This window comes from Phocoena sinus, chromosome 4 (genome assembly GCF_008692025.1).
Source record: "Phocoena sinus isolate mPhoSin1 chromosome 4, mPhoSin1.pri, whole genome shotgun sequence".
Lineage (NCBI taxonomy): Eukaryota > Metazoa > Chordata > Mammalia > Artiodactyla > Phocoenidae > Phocoena > Phocoena sinus.
Genome location: NC_045766.1, coordinates 92,403,287 through 92,424,237, shown reverse-complemented (window position 1 = coordinate 92,424,237; position 20,951 = coordinate 92,403,287). Strand labels below are relative to the sequence as shown.

The 20,951-nt window shown below is 38.6% G+C and overlaps 1 protein-coding gene across 4 annotated transcripts in view; it reads left to right on the top strand.

The window, feature by feature from the left end:
• Positions 1–1,409: 1,409 nt before the first annotated feature.
• The window catches only part of ALCAM (activated leukocyte cell adhesion molecule), a 202,660-nt gene continuing 183,118 nt past the window's right edge, over positions 1,410–20,951 (top strand). For all 4 annotated transcript variants that reach the window (XM_032631261.1, XM_032631259.1, XM_032631262.1 and 1 more), the window contains exon 1: positions 1,410–2,169. In XM_032631261.1, the coding sequence (XP_032487152.1) occupies positions 2,097–2,169 (73 nt within the window). In that variant the 5' untranslated portion in view covers positions 1,410–2,096. The remainder of the gene's footprint in view (positions 2,170–20,951) is intronic.

Sequence of the window (20,951 nt, the reverse complement as noted above, 5' to 3'; positions counted from 1 at the left end):
GTTAAAACCAAAAGGGAGAAACTACTTATTCTGAGAGGAAAAATATAAGAGCTGTACTCTAGAATACTGCGGATGTAATGTAAGGGGAACCGGGAGGACAAGGCTGGCAGGCTTTCGATAAAAATCACAGCGGAAGATGGAGCTTAATAGTTTGGAGCAGGAAAAGAGAAAGAATTCAAAGGCGTGTGTGGGCGCGCGCGCGCACTCCCGCTTGTTTTATTATTTCTCCTGCCACCAACTTCCCTCATCCCCATCTAGCTGGTGACTCAAGTCTTCTGATGAAAGCGCAGTATGTGACGATTACTAGTTGGCATTCTCTGCTGGAGACTAGTCTCACACAGGGGTGTCCCTGTGATGCACGGAAGGCTATTTAATGCCCCGGCGAAGTGGTTCTGGGACCAAGATTTTATTATGCTTCGTGGATGTGCCTTGTGATCCCACATCCCTGATTTAGAGCCACTTAGGGCTCCGACAGCTCCACCCCGGTGTTCTAGAGGGAAAAATTCCTTCATGCTCTCTGCCTGATGGGAAAACGACACAGCTTCCTGACGTTCCGCCTGGGAGGTGGTTCAATCTTTAGAAATTGCCAGAGAAGCCTGTCCATCTGCTGGGATGCCTGACTTTCTGGAACGGACAAGGAGAAGCTTGGCTTTTAATCTGAGTAATTTGAGGATTTCTGTTTGCAACTTAAAATCGCCGCTTCATTCAAAATAAAAGAGACACTCGCTCTGGCTTTTGTAGACATTGGGAAAATCCGTGTAACGAAGTATGATCTAGAAATTCCTGATTTAATTTCCCCCGGGAAAGAGTGAATATTTTCTATTTGCTAGTGGGCAGTCGACTCAAGTAATCTGCCTGCAAAACAAGGTGCGTGCGAGAAGGGCACGTGGCGGGAGTTGGGCGGAGGAATCAGCCTAGTGAGTTACCCCCCCCCCGCCCCCCGCCAACCAGTAGCTGTTCCTGTTAACTCCCAGGAGGCAAGTTCCCCGATTTGCCACCTCCTCCAGCCCCTTCCTCCCTCCTTCGCTCTCACCCTAGGACCCGAAGTGCGAGTCCCCGGGGAGGTCCCGACCCCCACCTCCCTGCCCCACTACTCTCCTTATAGGAGAAGGAGGCTGAGATATCACGGCCGAAAAGTCCCTGAGGAGTGAGCCAGTGGATAGGCGCCTGGGGGCAAGAAAAGGGCAATTTGAACCATGGCGAAGCTGCGTGGGCAGCGTGAAGTGAGAATCCGTAGGACGATGGCAAAGATAACGCCACAGGGAAGTGGCAGTACTGGGGGCCCACCCAGGAGCGCGCAGCTCTTGGGCGGGCTCCCTATTGGCGGGCGTGCCCCAGGGGCGGAGCCACTAGAAAGCCCCGCCCACTTGGTCTCCGGGACTCGGTGAGCATGACAGCCCAGTGGAGTTCCTGAGGCGGACTTCGCCTTGGACTCGGTCCTGCAGCGCCTCTAGGCTGCAGATCCAGCTCCTACCACCTGCGCTTGGCTCCACGTCCCGCGAAGCTGGGAGGAGAGAGGAGAGAGGGAGGAGGCGAAGGGAGGAGGCAAGCGGCAGCTTACACACGCCTTCCAGTCCCTCCACTCAGAGCAGCCCAGAGACCGCTGCTGGCGCCGCTGCTATCGCTGCCACCGCCGCTACCACCTGAGGAGACCGCCTGGACCTGTCGCCCCACTGTTGCCCCTCCCGGCAATTCTTTCCTAGCACCAGGCTTTTTATGCGCACTGCCACTACCATTATTATTATTATTCCAAGAGAAGGAAAATAGCAGACCAGCTAAAAAGAACCACGTATACCTTTCCGAATTACTCAAGTGTCTCCCGGGAAGAGAGGGTCGCCGGTCCCGGGAGGAGCAGCCGAAGGGGCCAAGGGCGGGTGTTGACGGGGAGACAGGAGGAGTTGGGGCACTGCGTGGTGGAAAGTTGCGAGCAGCGGACACCCGAAGGTGCAGCGCCACAGCCCAGGGGGCGGTGTGTCTGGGACAAGCCGCTGCCCGCTGCGTCCGGACCCGCGAGCGCGCGGGCAGCGCGGGGCCGGGGAGGACGCCCCCTCCTGCGGCGCGGACTCTGTCGGTGGTCCCCGAGGAGGAGGAGGAATATGGCATCGAAGGCGGCCTCCTCCTGCCGTCTGGTATTCTGCCTCTTGATCTCCGCTGCTGTCCTTCGGCCAGGTAAGAGCAGGGGCCTCAGAGCAGCCCCAGGCCAACCTGGGCAGGGAGGGCAGTTTCCTAGGTCCCCGGCCCGGGCCTCGCACCCCCGGGGAGGCGCGCCGGGGCGCGTGGGGGAGGTAAGGGGACGGCGGTGCGGGCACAGAGCTGGCCCTGGGTACCCTCACCTGTGCCGCAAATTTGGACTCGACCGGTTGGCTGAAGTTGGGGCAGCGACTGGGGGGACTTGATAAATCTCCAGGAAGTTTGGGTGCGGCCGGGGCCGGGGCTCCGTGGGGCCCACGGGCAAGATTCATCTGGCTCTCTCCCCTTCCCCCCTGCGGCTCCAGCCTGGGCGGCGAGCTCTCGCCCTCTGACCACCCCTCCAGTCTCTGGATATCAAAGTCCACGTCACTGCGCTCTGGGCAGTTTTCCTTTCGCTTAGCTCTTGGAGGCAATAGCTCGCACTTTTTCGTTATAAATCCCCTGGTAACTTCCCGTGGTGAGAGGCGAAGGGAGGGGGAGGGGTAGAGGAGGAAGGGAGGACTTTCAATCACTCCCTTTTAAAACCTCCTAAAGCTCCGACCGTGGTTTGGACGTCGTCTCCCCCATTGTCTGGGTGGGTGGTAAGAGTAGGGGTGATGGCGGGCAAGGAACGCAGCCTGGACTGGAATTCGCAGCCAGGTTTGTGAGCCCTTAGTGAGGGGGTTGTGGATTGTTCAGGACCTGTGACCTAACCTCAGTTCTCAGTTCTGTATTGAGCCTCATAAGAAAAAAAAAAAAAAAAAAAAGCAAAAGCCCCAACTATGAATATATCTCGCCTGGAAATCTCTTTCCTTGCCCTTAGGGACGTCCCCTGGCACTGTCATCCTGAGACCCGCCGGGTGGCTGAAGTGAGCTGACCCTAACAGGAAATTCTGTGTGCTCGCCGTCGCTTGACAGAGCAGCAGGTTAATTTTTCGATAGACATGAAGATTTGGGGGGAAATTTTTTTCTCCCCTTGAAGTTTTGATCTCTAGCCCCTCGTAGACAATTGCAAAAAAACCTCCTACTTCTTGTTATTTCGGCTTCTGTTTGTACTCTTGCCCCTCTCTTTAGTTTTTATCAAAGAAAAACTCACTTCCTTTTCGCGTCTTTAATTTCTGCACATCCCTTCAGTTGTTGGCATGCTGAGGTCAAAGAAGGGGTTTGAAGGCCTCTGGAGCTCTCCCAGAAAAGGGAGGAGAGTGGGGCTTGGGGTTAGAGACTGCAGATCCCTAGTGTTCGTGAACTGCCGCCGCGGTGTGTGTTAGTGGTGGTGTACGCGCGAGGTGCGTGCCCCCTCCCGTTCTGCTCTCATTTTTAAAGTTCCATTTCGAGTCGAGGTAATGAGCTCACCTGCTGTTTTGAGGCTAGAGCAAGAGGCGTCTGTGACAAATCGCCGGCTCTGGGGCTGGGACTGTGAATCGAGAGTCGAACAGGATTTAAAAGCAGCGGGAGGAGGGTGAGAACCCCCCGGGAGGTGGGAAGGAGAGACGCCCTTGGCTTTGGTACTGTACGGATTTCACTTTTTCCTGATACCAGTGGCTGGTGTGGGATGGAGGGGCACTCACTCTGGAGCCGAGGGGAGAGAGGAGGGATGATGAGGCTTCTGTAGTTTGTTCAGTGCGAAGATCCACACACCCACAGTCCCACAGCTGGTTTTCGGTTTAACCCCCTCGCCACTTGGAGAGCGTAGTCTCACCTACACCACTACGCTCGGACCACAAGCACACGCCCAGTTTCCTTTTCCGTGCCGGAATTTATTTTCAGTTGGGCCACCTCAGAGGACAGGTTTTCCGCACATGTAACTGCTAAAAAGGGAGAGGTTCCTCTTTCTGATCTTCGCGGGGATTCTTTTGACGCAGCAAGCTCGCGCGTTTCTAGCCGGCACCCAGCTGCGCGCTTTCAGCTAGCGGGGCGGGCTCTCTCACCGCTGCCTACCCTCTGCTGATCAGCGGGTCAGGAGACTGAGACCCTCAGATCAGCGCTTTCCTTGAAATTACCCGGTTGGCAAATGCGCCAGATTTTCGATGCGGCGTCAGTGTGTTTTAAAGGAAAGAATTATGGCACTAAAAGCGCCACGTCCAGACTCAGGGTGCAAGTCCTGGACGGCAAGTGCCCCTCCTCCAGAGCCTTCTGCACTGTTGAGCCCGGGGGTGATGCAGCACCAATAGCTGGCTTAGGCAAAGGGACTGAATGAAGGGCTGGCCCGCCTGCAGCCCTTCATTTCCGGAGCGGTTTTGATAGTGTGTCCAGACCTAGAGAACAAAAACTAGAGTTTGTGAAACTGCCTCTGCAGGTCTGTAGGTCTGTAGTCATTACGTAGCCATGGATATATTTTAGGCATGGCATGTTACCTGTTTTGAAGGCAGCAGGAGAATTATCTATGAACCACGGAAACTGAATTCGGAGATGAAGGCAATGAAGTATGAGCTCAGCATCCGAGGGAGCAAGAATTTTATTATTCTCGTAGAAAGAGCGTCAGCCTGTGGTAACATTTTGTATTGCTTTAAAAAAAAAAAAAAAAAAAAAGGCTTTCCTTGATTATTTACAACAAGGAGATGGGCCCTGAACTGTTTCTTCTCTTGGATCATCTGTGTGCACCCCCTCTGGAATGTTTCTTAATTGCTCACTGATAAAAAGTTCATTCCAAGATGTAAGCACACTTAAAGCTTTTTTTTCAGTGGGTTATCATGTTTGGAATGTATCTGTTTATCTCAGTAGGCCTTGGGAAGAGCATCAATTCAAATAATGTCCTTTCAGACTAACTGATGTGGGACTATTAAAATTTATAATTTCAAAACTGCAAACTGCTTAGTAGGCAGTAATACTGCTTTTTCTTTGATGATTTATTTAATCCAATAGCAATTTATGATTTAATGGGGCACTATTTTCAGTAGACTGCTTTCCTAGGTTTGTTTTGGGACCACTTACCTTCAGGCACTTGAGCAAGTCATTTCACCATTTTGGCTTTCAGTATTCTCATGTGTAAGGAAAAGGGTGGACTAAGGCTCTGCTCTCTGAGAGCTGTGCCAGCTCAACCTTTTGTTTCTAATGATCTAGGGTAAAAAGCCCATTTAGCCAAGGCAGAGTCATTTTCCAACTGTATTTTTCTAATGCTTTCAAACAGCCTGGACAGACACGATTCATATAAGTTGTATTACTAGAAAAATGACAGTGGCTCCCAATTGCTAGCTTTCTGTCTTTTTTCCTACTTTTATAAACTCGTATCTTGTGATTACTCCTCCAAGCCTGAATAAGGCTATTAAAAAAATTTATACTGGAGAGAATTAGTCTCCCATTCTCCTGGGAAAAGAGACCCCAACAGTCAGAAAGGGCTTTAGTTAATAAAAAAAAATATATATATATATATATATATATATATATATATATATATATATGCAACCCATCCCTTCTGGAAGACTGGCTCTATTTAAACTTCATATATAGTTCCTAGAATAAAATGTTAAGTGATGGTTGATACTAATATGTTTATGTGACAAAGCCTTATATGTACACCCTAAAAAGGCTCCTAAACAAGGAAGTTGATTTGCTCCATGGTTGTAAGTACAATATAGAAGGAAATAGAAAATAATAATGCTTTCCCATTGTTTTCAAATCTATAGAAATCCAAAATATTTTTATGACTAGATTCCAAATTTTTCTGACTTTTTAAAAAATTCAAACTAGCATATCTTTTAAAATAGAAATTTAGAAGAAAATGCTTGTCTACTGTGGACTTATTAAAAAGAAGAAAATCAATAAAAACCTACTTTAAGACTCCTAAGTGTCAACAAAAAATTCTTTATAATGGAGTCAGTACTCATGTGTTCAGTTTTTTTTTTTTTTTTTTTTATAAATTTATTTATTTATTTTTGCTGTGTTGGGTCTTCGTTTCTGTGCGTGGGGTTTCTCTGGTTGCGGCGAGCAGGGGCCACTCTTCATCGCGGTGCGCGGGTCTCTCACAGTCGCGAACTTCTCTTGTTGCGGAGCACAGGCTCCAGACGCGCAGGCTCAGTAGCTGTGGTGCACGGGCTTAGTTGCTCCGCGGCATGTGGGATCTTCCCAGACCAGGGCTCGAACCCGCGTCCCCTGCATTGGCAGGCAGATTCTCAACCACTGCGCCACCAGGGAAGCCCATGTGTTCAGTTTTTAGCTGTGCTGCATAAGAATGTTGTAAACTTGGGGGAAGTTATTTTTATACTCCTTTTTATTTCCCATCTGTAAAATTATCTCCCTATGTAGTACATTGTTCTGATTTTGGTGAGATTAGTAACTCCCTTGCTCAGCATTTTGAATTTTTCAAGTAAAACATGCTATATTAAGACTTTTATTATATTCTTAATAGAATAACACTCTTTAATTTATTCCACTTAATTATCACTTTGACCATTTTATTAAAAGCAGGCAAAAATGTTTCTTTTCTTTTTTTTCTCCCTCAAGTTTTCATGACACTAAATATAGGCCTTTGTAAAACTGAGCACTAAGTTGTCAGCATTACTTAGTGTAAGATGGCAGCATTTTGTCATATAGTATTTTAAATGCTTTATAATCACCTTGTTTTATATTCCCAAACACACCTCTTTTTGTTCTGGCCATCTATTTCACATAAAACATCATCAAAGAGTTCTAACTCTCTGACACATGCAACATGTTATACCAAATACGCAGGAGAGCAACATAGGTACAGATATGATAAAAGAGTATCTCTGTACCTGTGTGTATACATGGAAACTTTGTTAATTTTATTCTTCACTGTTAGGTTTTCAAAAGGCCCATTTTATTTCTCACACATGAGTGTATGTGGCATATTAAGATGAGCTAACTCACTGGAATACTAAAGAAAAATTTCTTGGGAGTGCTGCGTGATGAATTAATATTTATTTGGTTATGACTTTTGGATATCAGCTCCTTTTTATTTTCAATAAAATGTCCAGAAAAATGTCCATTTATATTTCTCATTGCTTTTTTTTATTAGGGCAGAAGTTTCCTTTCCCTGTGGAGAACAAAGCCAAGACTAAAATATATCTTCTATGTTTAAGAAGAGGATATTATAGGCTCTTTGATAAGGTTAAATCCTACAATTATTACAAGTATCCCTATAGTGTACAAAATGTTATCGTATATTTGGAGTTACTGATATTTTCATCCAGCTAATTTCTCTGTTTAAATAACAAAATTTATGTTCTTTCCCCCCAACCTTATTAGACAGAATACCATATATATTTCAGCTAGGACTAGTTCCAATTGTGCTATGATATTCAGTAATTGTTTTATGGTAATCTATTATCATGGCCCATTATTGTAGTATATGTTCCAAGAATGAAATTAGCTTTGACTGCTTCCTCTCTTATTTATCCAGCCAGTTTTCAATTATCCATTCCATTCAAGGGGCAATCAGAGTTGTGCAAAATCCAAAATAGTTTCTAATCAAAGGATTACATAATTCAACTTTGAGTTGAGGTTCTTCAATGAACATGACTGTGTCTGATCTTCTAGCATTGCAATAAAATGAAACAAAATTGTGGGAGAATAGACTAATCAGAAATTAGACAGCTGTCCAGTTTCCCTGGCTTGCTTCCTTGCCTTTTTTCCCCTAAAGCTCTGTTCTCTGTCACTCCATGATCCATACATCCTGGTATATCCAAGACACTCCTGGTTTATGCCTGGTTTATTTGATTATTAATGGTACCCTTTTTACTCTCAAAAGTGCAGTTTGGATGGCAAATTAGATGATCACAATAATTGTTAATGACTTGACTATGTGTCTGTCATAGAATACTTAACTATAAGACATTCCTCAACCTGACAAACTGAATATTTCTAACCTTTTTTTTTTAAGTATCAGCAATAGTGAAGTATCAATAAGGGGTTATATGCCTCTTTAATGTCAAGTATAAGAGAGATATAAGGTTATGGCTGGAACCCCAGAATATTGTAGTACGTGTGGAACATTAAGGATTCCGTGGATTGGAGTGGAAACCGAATTGACCTGAGATGCCAAGAGAATAATTATGTTTGAAATTCACCTGGGAGCTATACTTAGCCATGCAGTTATCTAGGGAAGGCCTGTTTCAATTTGATACTGAAATCCTTTCTTAGCCAACTGCACAATTCCCATTCTGTTCTTCTGTGAGGTTTCTCAGTAGCTCCACTATCAATTTAGATCTAAAAATAAATTACCAAGGATGTCTATAAAATTGAAGGAGGGTCTCAAGTCTTTTTGTACATGTGAACTACAGTTGTATCAGTTAGGTACGGTGACCTGACTTGGGACAGCCAACAATATAGCCAGAACAGTTGGTGCCAAGACTGACTATTCCTAATTGATCACCCACATGTTATTTGGTTCAAATATCTCTGAGTGTCCCAGATATTCAGAAAACTCCAAAAGCAAATGGAGGTAGGAATGGTGAGAGGGTATTTTCTAAGCACACGGGTAAAGGATGCCATAGATTTGTCCTTAATAAGACGGATTGAAGGGAGCGGGCATTGGACACTGTGGCTAAAACTCTTGTCAGCATATTCCCAAGTACTTTCCCTAATAGTAGGGAGGTTTCTGGCTATAAAATTTGCCTAGCTCCAAATCAAGCAAAAAACAGAAAAATAAGTCTTGCTACTCTTATTAAAATTTTGAACCACAGTATATCAGTTAACTATGCCACATAATAAAGTACTCCAAAATAAAGTGGTTTAAAACAGCAACCATTTTATGTAGTTCATTATTTTGCAGTTTGGCAATTTAAGCTGGACAGTTGGGTGCTTTTCTGATTTTAGCTCCATGCCATTCTACTGTAGTCTGCTGTGTGAGTCAACCTATGAAGCTTTGCTTCTGGGATTTGGCTGGTTGTTGTTCAGGAAAAATTAATTCTTCTCCATGTCTTTCATTTTCTAATAGGCTTCCCTAGGCTAGTTCTCTTGATGGAAGTCTACCTCTCAGGATAGTAGTGAGGGGTGTGGCAACAGCAGGGATCCTTACTGCAGATCCTCAGCCCCATATTCACAGTCTACACCCTCTTCTTTCAGATTATTGGGCAAGAAATATTATAGAGGCTCATATATTATAGAGCAGTGTCCAGTAAGAGTACTGTTTCCTACTGCTCAAACTTTATCTTCCCCAGGAATAAAATTATGGAAAGTGTGTGTGTGTGTGTGTGTGTGTGTGTGTGTGTGTGTGTGTGTGTGTGGAGGGAGAGAGAGGGAATAAAATTATGGAAAGTGTGTGTGTGTGTGTGTGTGTGTGTGTGTGGAGGGAGAGAGAGAGAGAGAAATTGAAGGGTTAAAGGCATGCAATTCATGATCAGAAGCTAAAATGTGGTAGAAGAGGGGTTATTGGAAAAATGAGAAGGTGCCTTAGATGTCTATCTTGTTCAGTTCTCTTATTTGACAGCTGAGATAGATGAAGATACAGGTAAAGAGATTACCTAAAATTCAGTAGAAGATTAACCACCATTTTTAGAGACAACAATGTTCTTAGTTTGATGTATGTTTAGACCCATAGGTTCAAGGTTTTGGAGCTATGAAGAGCCTTAAAATTACTTAGCTACTTGCCTAAGGTCATATTGTTAACCAATCCAAAATTAAAACTCTTGTCAATTAACCATTCAACGTTTAATAATAGCATTCAATAAATATTTATTGTGCTCAATATGTGCAAAGCACTGGGCTTGGTGCTGGGGATACTTCCATGAACTAGTTACTAAATAGCCAAGGTCCACTGTCTCTCCAAGAAATTATGTCCTCTCTGGGAAACAGACATCAGTCAACTAATTATATAATTATTTGCTAGAACTTTGGCTAAGTACGGCAAGGGCACATAAAGAGCATTTTACATCAGTGTGGCCAAATTTGGTCTGGAGTTTAGGAAAAACTCAGAAAAGTTCTTTCAGGAAGTGATATCTGAAGTACGAGATGAGAAATAATCAAACAAAAGATATGGGCTGAGAGAATGGAATGAGTGAAGACACTAAGGAGGAACATGGCTGTAACTCCTGGAGGTGACCAGGAAGTCCTTGAAGTTGTTCAAATACTTGTTTTTTAATTTCCCTAATTTACTTACCAGTTACGGGGTTCAGAAGAGGATCTCTTTGATTTTATTCAAATGCTTATATACTAGCACATATTTGCATATAAACTTCCCACCCTTTAAACATATCTAGTGAGAACGTACCGTACCTTTCCTTTTTCACTTTGCAGCACATGTTGGAGATTAAGAGAATATCTAATATCAGCACATATAGCTCTACATCATTTTTTAACATGGTGTATTGGAGTTTATTGTACACACCATAATTAACCATTTCCCCAGCTCTTGGAAATGTAGATTGTTTCTAATCTATTTGTTACAAACAATACGGCAGTGGACATCTTAATACTTGTTCTTGTCCATATGAACAATTATGTTGGCAGGAAAATGTCTTAGAAGTGAAATTGCTGAGTCAAAGAATATGTGTATTTTTTGTTTAGAAAGAAATTCTAAAATTACGGTTCAAAGAGTATATACTATATTGTATACTTGAAAGTTGCTGAGAAAGTAGATCTTAAAAGTTCTCATCACAAGAAATGATTGTAACTATGTGTGGTGATGAATGTTAACTAAACTTATTGTGGTGATCATTTTTGCAATATATACATCTATCAAATCATTATACTGTACACCTAAAACAAATATATGTCAAATATATCTCTATTTAAAAAAGAGTATCTTTAGTCCCAGCTAAAGTATATGGGGATGTACCTTCCCCATACTTCCTCCATAACTCTGTACTATTACTATAACTTCTTAAAAACCAGGATATGTTGGTTCTTATTTATTTAAAGTTTATGGAAAAAGTGAGAATTATAGGAGTAATAGGCACACACACTCATATGTAAGGCAAAAGCTATAGACAGATTTGTGCCTAAATTTTAATACATGAGATGGAACCACAAATGCAGGAAAGAAGTGCATTTATTATGAATTATTATCATTGCCCTTTCCATATAAGACGGGTAACTTTTAGAACATAAACCATGTAATTGTAAGCCATATTTTCTTCCATTTTAGAAGATTCATACTCTGTGATGTGAGATTAACTGAAGCAGTGGATTAACAGGCAACAAGATGTGAACCTTAAGAGTAGTTGATAATGTTTTTCATTACACAAATGGTTTCCAAATATTCGTGTTTGTTCATTGTAGATGCAATATACGTCTAACTAATGCCATTTTGTAAACCCAGTTTAATAGTTTTACTAAACAGACTTCAGTTATTTTTAAGTAAATCATATTTTGAACATTTCTTCCAACAAGTTTGTTTTAACAGGCTTGTCAAAATTGTTTATGAGCTGATAAAAATACCATCTTCTGTAAATTTATTTTAAAAATCAGTGCTACTAAATGTTTCACCCTGTAATTTTTGGACCTATTGTGAAAAGGAGTAAAATATATTTTTATAGTTACTTTTATTTAAAAAAACATAAAATATGTACATGAAGAGTTTTCAACAAGCATATGCTGAAGATATATTTTTAAAACAAGGCAACAAACACTCATAATGGATTTAATATTAGTATGTACATACTGTAATTTTATGAAATTAAAGCAGTTTCTGCTTAGCATTTAGTTTTAAATGTCCAAACTTGTGGCATTTATACTCCATTCTGCAAGCATTTTCTCTATGTGGTGATAGGTATGACACTTCCCAAGAAAAGTGTTTATGTTGGTCATAAGGCATAGGTTTTATATTTTTGCAGAGATGAGCATGACTCTAAATATGAATAATGCTTTTGATGTCAGATCTAAGAGTAAAATGCAATACATATTTGGATTTACCCTGTTGGATTAATCCCCTACTCAACCCAACCCCAGTATATGGTAATTTAGTTCTCAAATAGAAATTTTCCTTTAGAAATGATCTATTAGCATATGATAAAATTGCTTTTCTTATCATAGTAGAATGGCAAATAAGTATCTGTTTATTAAAACAAAACCTGCATCTGTTCAGCTTTTTTTCTCTTTGCTGATAAGAAGTATGTCTTCTTTCTAAAATAAATGGTAAAACAGTAAAAAGAATAGAGTTTCCAGGTATAGTTTAGAGGTGATCATTTTTTAGAATTGATCCTAAACGTTCAGCTAGAAAGGATTTGAACTACCTGAGTAGTGAGTTTTTGTGTACAGTGTGGCTATACCTCAGTGGTATTAAAAACTAATTGCTTAATTTTTATAGACTGTCAAGGCTTACAGATTTCACAGACTGTCAATACATAGCATATATTCCATTGCACAAGAGCTCAAGAGCTTGGGCTCTGTATCAGAGCATTAGTTTGATTACTGTCTCTTGTCTTTTTTACTGTTTTGTAAAATGAGGATTACAGTACTATCAAGTTCATTTGATATGAATATTCAAAAAGATAATGAGTGTATGGCACATGTCTCAGTGCCTGGCACACAGTGGACTCTCAACCAATAATAATCATTATGAATCACATTTTTAAGTAATCACAATATTATAATAAATGCCAGTTTATTCATATCAGAAAAATATGTGAAATACCGCATTTTACTGGTTGGAAGATATATTTAGTTCCATTAAACTACATTTTTGAGTTTCCATAACAAAATTAGAATTCATATTCTTATTAGGATGTATCATAGTCCCAGTATCTGTCAAATAACTTTTTAGTTTTACCAACTCAAGGAAAACAAAAGAAAAACGCAAATTGAAAATTGCAGTCTTAAAATGTAATTTCCTGCAAACAAAAACCATGAAAGAGAAAGAACACATTCTAAAATTATAAAGACATATGTAATTTACAATATTATTCTTAGAAATTGATATTGCATATGTGCTTCTAAAATTTGAAAGGTACTAGAACTTAGAAAGAGAAAAAATTTACAATTATTATAATAGAATTGTTTTGAAGATAAAGTTGTGATTTTAAATACAAGGCATATTTTCTCAACCATAATTCAATAGAGGGAGCTCCACTACTTTTTTTTTGTGAGCACTGTAGGGTGCTTTATTAATTATGATTTTCTGGTGACCTCTAATTTAATGGTGAAATTATTAAAAATCTGTAATTTTAATATTAATGTTTTTTTGAAATTGAGTAATATCTTCCTCTTGCTAATGGAATTCAAAAAATGCTTCTACAAATAATTGTTTTAAAACCCTAGTTCTTAGTTCCCTATACCCTTTGGATAATAAATCACTAGAAGAAATTAAAGTAGGTGTACTCTTGAGAAGCATACTTTAATATAGCAAAGCATCAAAGGAGAACAAAGTTTATTTCCAATAAAATAATGAATATTTTGATAATACTTTTGTGGTATCTATTAAGTGAAAACAGTTATATATTAGAACAGGAGAAGAAAAATAGTATTTTTCTCACTCTGCCTAGATTTTTAATCAAGTGACTATAGATTTCTATGTGGAAATGGCCTATACTCATATCTTTCCCTCTTTTTTATTTTCCCCAATATCCCCTTGATTTAGATAACTCCAACTATATTTTCAATCTAAGTTGATATCCATCACCTGTGTGACCCTGACAATTCATTTACCCTTTATGAGGTTCACTTTTGTCAAGGAAGTATTGTCTCATATGATTTCTAAGATCTTTGCAGCTTAAAAATTCTAAGATTCAAAATTATACATTGATTTAGAATATTTTATATAGGTTTGAATCAATGGTAAGCAATAATTTTTTACTGGAGGTCCAATTAAGGAAAAAAAGGTTTTAAATGACGATCCCCATTTACTCTTTATTCAAAATGGAAATTATTTTTTTGAGTTCTGCAGAAAATTGCATAATCTCACACATAGACCTCCTAATTTATTTCAAAAATGCCATCAGTTAAAGAAACAGCCCAGTTGTCTGGTACATGTAAGAATCTCCAAAACAGAGACAGATTTTAAACATTTCATATTAAAATTAGATATGTGCTCTTGTGGCGGTGCTGGTAGGGAAGCCTGGGATTGAGGCCTGTAGTTTATGCATTAAGGTTTTAAGCGTTCTTTCAAGTAAGTGCTGGTTTTATTTAGTTTTCTTTCTGTGATAGATTAGAGTTTGAGAATGTGGCTTCTGGAGCCAGACTGTGTGGTTCTGAGACCTGTATCTCCATCCTCCACCCTCCCAGCCAGGTGACGCTGGTCAAATTGCTTAACCCGTCTTCTGTCCTAATTTGTGCAGTAGGGACAAACTCATCCAATCGTATGACTGTCAAATAATACGCTCTCAATAAATTGTTAGTATTATTGAAATATTTAATTTCAGTTAATCTTTCCACCTTCCCGCAAATACAAATATAAACCCAGCTTACTCCGATGAGTACATAAAGAAGAGAGGTCTCAGGTTGTTCAAAATCATAAAATTGATAGCTGTAGCTCCTCCCCACTCCACCTTTTTTCCCTACTCAAGAAGTGGAATATTAATGAGAGTGATGTCATATTATTTATTGGGCATAACCTTGAATCTATTCACTATATAAAATAAATAAATCATTTACAAATGCCTAGACTTTATCCATTAATTATTAGTATCATATTCATGATGACACAATTCTTATCTGATAATAAATCATCATTGCATTGTGATCCTGTGGTTGAAATCTAAACTTAGAGGTAAAATTAAGGCTAAAAAAGAGACACCTTGCAGATTGTAGTTCACAATGTCTGAGAGCATATTGCTGTTTTAGGTCATTTCTGTAAGTTGCCCAGAGGTAACTTAGGAGTAAGAAAATGTGTGTGTGCTTATAACAGATTTATGTAGACTCTAGATTCTGAGTAAAATAGAGTAGTGATCATAAGAAGTTTTAAGGAAGTGAACAAAATAAACAGTCTAAAGTTTTCCCTAACTTCAGTCTAGCTCCCCTCCAATCTCTTCTCCCCTCTGCCATTAAAATGAGTGAGATATGAATAGAATCTTGTAACTGCTCTGCTTAAAATACTTCAATGGCTCCCTGTTGCAGTAAGGATAAACTGCAAACTTATTAGCATAGCATTTAAGGTTCTTCATGCATTTCTCAACACAGTCTTTCTTGGAAGTCCATGCTCCAGCCATACTTCTAAGTGTGCCATGGCCTTCTTGTTTCCTGTGTTGTTATTCATGTCACTGTCTTCTTCCAGAACTCTCTCTGCACCCTCCCCCATCACCCTCCCTTTGTCTGAAAAATAGCTAGCATCTCCGTCCTTCAGAACACAGTTTAGATTCCATCTTCTCCAGAAATTCTTCGTTGATCGTCCTAAAGTGTCCGTTCAGTGTAGTTCCAGAGCTAATTTCACTTATTGCCTATTACCTGTTTATTCATTTCTCTCTACTTTAGAATATTTTTGTGTTCTAGAGGCAGGGGCTATGTCTTAGTCTTTTTTCTGCTCAGTGTCTACTGATATACAGTATATCCCCAGTACATATATGATGATTGAATAAACACAGTCAATATTAGAAATATCGATTATTAATAAAGCCTACGTATATTCACATATGAATTAGAAATATCTGTATTGAGACAATTTTTCAATTGCTTTTAAAAAGTTAGTTAGAGAATGACTAATATCCTGAATTATGGTTCTTTAAAAAAATAAACAAAACAGTATTTGCCGTATTCTACCCAAGCTACGCAATGAAGTATAAAAAGAAATGAAATAAAGTTAGACTAATTTTTCTTCCAGGTGTCAATCCAGATTAACATAAAATAAAAACCTTAATAACTGTCTTCTTTGAGTTTTCATAGACATTGAACATTAAATGTAAGATCATCCGGAGAAATACAAAAATTTATTTAAACTGATTTATTTAACTAAGTTTTTCTAGGATAATTCTAGGAACACATTCTCAGTAGGCAGTAAATGACTGGTAATATTTTTATTTCTCCTGTTTTTAATTCTTAGATTAAACCTTTGGATCAGGGCATTTTCCTGAATATGGCAAAAATAGTATAGAAAAGATTTCATGAGAAGTTGATCAATCACACAGGCAATATTGAATATATTTGTACCACAGAAAATATGTGTGTATTGTGGACCATGCCTTGAATGCTGTTAACAGTAAAATATCAGAGATAATTCAGAGAAAATCTAGTGTTACTTTTGCAGAAGGATTTTTTTATTGACGAATTAAAAGAATTCAGACACAAACCTAAGAAAAAATTGAAAGATTTTGTTTTTACTGAAAAATAAACCTTGTGCTCTTGAAACTGACATCTTTTCTCTGGGCAAAATAATCTAAATCCTTATAATCTTTTTAATTAAAGTCTTTTTTTAAATAAGCCTTTATTTTATTTTATTTTATTTTTACTTTACTTTGGATCCTTCCCAGTTGTTCTGAATTTTAACTTCCCTATGGTTTTATTCCCCATAGAAAACATTGTTAGTAAATTTTCACTTCTATGGTCTGATGGTCAAGTCCTGAATTCCCACAGAGAAATTCTAATATTTTTCTAATATGTTGTAAAAGTTACTTGTCCAGATAAGCCAATATAAATGCAACATGTTGTCACTAATAGCTCCCATGTATTGTATACCTGCTGTGCTCTATGCACAGTAGTACTTTACAAAAGAATGACCAATATATTTGTATAATCAATTTTAAATGTAAAAACTGTACTTTTTATTCTATTTTTTGAATTACAAAATACTCTCACTTTCAGCCTTTACAATATAAGACTTTGAATGCAGTATAGCATATGTATCAAAAAGTAATCAGAGCAAAGGTATTATCAAATAAAGCCAAGTAAATGAGACTTTCTCTTTCTTTAAATATACAAAACTGGTTGGGCCATACCAGTGACCTGTTAAGAGTCTGGATTAATCAAGTAGTCTACATGAAAATTATTATTTTTTATCTCTTCTACTTGAAAAAATGTTACCCATTTCTATGACAAATACTGCATGGATTCTTGGGTTCTAATACAGATTTCACATTAATGATATTGTGATCCAACAAAATAATCTTCCCACAGACATGTCAGACAATATAAAAATAATAGCGATTTCACTTTTCCATGGAAGCAGAATCTAAGGTTAATACAATGAAATAATTTTCTTCATCAACGAGCCTTATTTTATTCTATGTGAATAGGTTTAAAAAGTTAAATTTTACTATAATGGGTGTAATTACAGGAAACGTTGAGTGTTCTGTATATGCTGTAGAGGACATGTGATACCTAAGTGGGCAGCTTGTACTACTGAGGAAGGTACAGGAGGGAATGAGTGGACCTCTCTACAGAGAGAAATGAAAGACAAAACCTGAATGCTAGCATGAAAGAGAAATTGCTGTTTAAAAAGAGATAACCACAGATTGCTTACATGGACCAGTAACATCATACTATAAAATAATTTTTATTTTTGGCTCTGCATGGAGTTGATAATACACTCTAATAATTCCAAATTTGAATCTCTCTTCTCAATAACTAAAAATCACTTAATTTTTTACCTTGGAGAGGGGAGAACAATGGCTGGAAAGAAACTTCTTACAGAGAAATTTTGATGTAAATCTCTATTGAAATCCAGATACTTATTGACCAAATTTATCAGTGCTTATCAAATTCTACAATAGCAGAATGTGAATTCATCATTCTTTATCAAAGTTGAGTAATTCTGAACAGTCTAAGGCATATCATTTAATAGTGAAATTATACAAATATACATCTGTCAGTTTCCAACTGAGCGTATTTGTGTATACTCAGATTTTTGGTGAGTGCTAAAGGCTTATCTGTACAGATTCAGTTCCCTGAACCAGTGAGAATCTAGTAAGACAGTGTTTTTGAAACTACTCCCCCCAAGAGATGGATGGAACGTATACTATTAATATAGTATTGAATGATCTGCTCCAAACCTAGAGATCAGTGGGCCTGAGATAAGACTTGAGCATTGGGATTCTATTTCAAAGAGTGGGGCTGGGCTGGAATAAAGAGTTTACTTCCCAAGTGTGCAGAGGAAGTTAAAATTAGAGAAATGAGTATAACAGAGAGATGAGTGGGTGACTAGTCAAGTTCTGGACAGGGGAGTCTGATGGGTGAACAAATCTGAAGGAAGAAGAAATGGATTTTAGAAAACCAGAGTTGGGAAGACAAAACTGAACCAGTGAAACGTGTTTGGTTAGAACAGGTGCCTCTACATCTGTTTGGAATCAACTACGCAATGGTTCATGCGTGGGCCAACTGAATAGAAATATTCAAGGTCATAATAAACTGAAGATTTGGTTCTACTTACAGCTTCCCTGTCTTGGTTTATTCATAAAGAGAGAGCCCAAACAAATCCATTCTCATTGGCTAGGGACATTATTACCCATGCTTAGATTTTGCACGACTTTTCCCTACATCCTACCTTCCTACCCCTTTTCCCTGTGACCTTTACCCCTGGACATCAGACCCCACTTCCTGAGAGCCTAAACTTGGCCTATCATCATATTAAAGTAAATATATATGTTTAGTTTCTTTCTTAGTGAGTTGTGGATTTTTTAAAATTAAAACTATGTGGAAGGTGTTTATTATTTCCTATCGAGTTAGGCGTATTTATGAGAAGCATACCTGTTGGGACACAAAGCCCAATTCAGGAACTACCAAATAACTGGTATCACTGTATGCCTTTTTCAAGCACGGTCTACAATGTTTAAAATGCTATCTTTCTGAGCTTAATCCTTGAACATGAAAACAAATATCAAAGGTAGTATGAAGAAGTTATCTAATAAACATTATTTTCCCAGTAGTTTTAATCTCACTCTGGTTAATATCATATTAAGTGTTAATGCTATTTCAAATTGATAAGTTTTGAGTTTTATCTTCTTTTTTCACCTCAGATCATTTTCTAGATAGAAATTTAGAGATTTCTCCATAAGAGAAATAGAATAGCTGAGGAGTAATTACATTTTCCACAGCAGTATTTAGTAGTCAGACAGGCTGAGCTTCCAAATGAGTTTGCTATAGGAATGGTAGGAGGAAATAAAAATAATAAATGATCCTCCCCACCTCCCTCAAAAAACCCTAAGAAACCGTCAAACAAAGCCCAGAAACGCATCAAACATAAGATCATCCTTTACTTTTTTGTTGGTTATTTACTTTGCCCTCTGGAAATATTGCACAACCTGTTAGCTTTTTCTCTTTAGATGTTTGCAGGATACGGAATGTACTACTAAGTTTAAAAAAAATAACATTGATTCTCACAGCAGAACCAGTGTGTACTTGTTAACCACATAAGTACACTGTTAAACATAGTTGCTTCACAAATAATAAAATAAAATGAAAAAGAAGAAAACAGGCCCCATGCAAACAGTTCATACACTCCACTAACTTTATTATTTAGTAATTAAGCTAGAAAACATTTAATAGTGAGTGTTGGTTTATCATTGTTGAATCAATAACAGTAACCAGGATCATTGTGGCATTAATAACAGTGACCAGGAGCTTTCCTACTCTGTGGGGCTTGACTGCCCATGGTCAATGGCAGAGTGATGTAGAAGATTGGAGCGGGAATATGAGCCCCAAGTTTTGGTTCTGCCTTTGTCAGCAGCCCTGGGATTTTGGTTAGTCACTTCATATATTTGTTCTTTATTTCTTTGCTTGTTCAATGATGATATTAGGCCAGAACTGGGTGGATTTCCTTCCATGTGATTATGTGTTGTGTGATTTAATTCCATTGCCAAATAAAAAGGATCTTTGCATTGTATCTTTTGGTATTATTTGTTCTTCTTTTGTTCTCACCAGCATGCTCAATTAAGGGCTAGACATGTAACATTTTGCAGATTGAGATTCCCAGTCACAGTGGACCATAAATAAAATAACAAGTCATAGAAATAAAGAATACAGTACAGACAAGCATTAACAGTGTGTGAAATTATGATAGACAAGGAGGGATACAACTTCTCCCCTGTTCAACACTGAACATACTTCATGAGAATACACTATTATATTTCATTTTGGTCTCAATATTTTAAATAAAGATTTAGAGAAATTGGATTTGGTTCAGAGAAAAACAATAAACTTGATTAAACCTTATACAATACAGGTTCTGTGAGGAAGAGTTAACGTCTGGAGAAGGAAGGTGTAAATTGTGAATTAATAGCTGTTGTGAAAACACTGATCCATGATTTCCTGTCTTCACAGACAGCTGTTCCACACCAATAATCACAAAACAGGATTCAGCAGCTGAAAGAAAAAGCTAGTTCCTTGACTTTGAATTTGCTGCTTTTGAGAACTACTGAGAGACCGCTATCGCTGATAGTGTTAGAAAATGTTATAGCCAATTGTCTGTCTGGAATGTTTTATATGTATTCCATACTCAAGGCAGAGATGTTTCTGATATCTCTTTCAATGTAGACATCACTATGAAAGGATAATAAATTTGGTGATAAATACTTCATTTTTCTTATCTGTAAAGTGATATAAACTGTAATTTAAGATCCCTTCTGGTTCAAATTGTCTATGATTTTTGAGTGTTGGGATGTTGGATCTACACCTTAGCTTAATATTTGATTGTAGAAATATCCTTCTAGGAAACTTAGTTTAAGAGACCAGACTTTTCTTTCTTTTTCTTTTAAAAGATAAAATGGGTAGATTTTGAACTTAATAATTATTGCAATAGATTCCAAATGAGTCTAGCCACACCCTGTGGATCTTTTAGCTCTTGGAGGCTCAAAATCCTGAGACTTTACAATCAAGATATAAAGACTATAAATTGAATGGTTATATTAAGGGTTTTGTGAAAGAAAAGAGAAAGAATGAATAACTGAAACAAGCTACTCAAGTGGGCAAGTTATGTAATGTCTCTAGGTCAGTTTACTTATCTGTAAATTGAAAGGAATAATAAT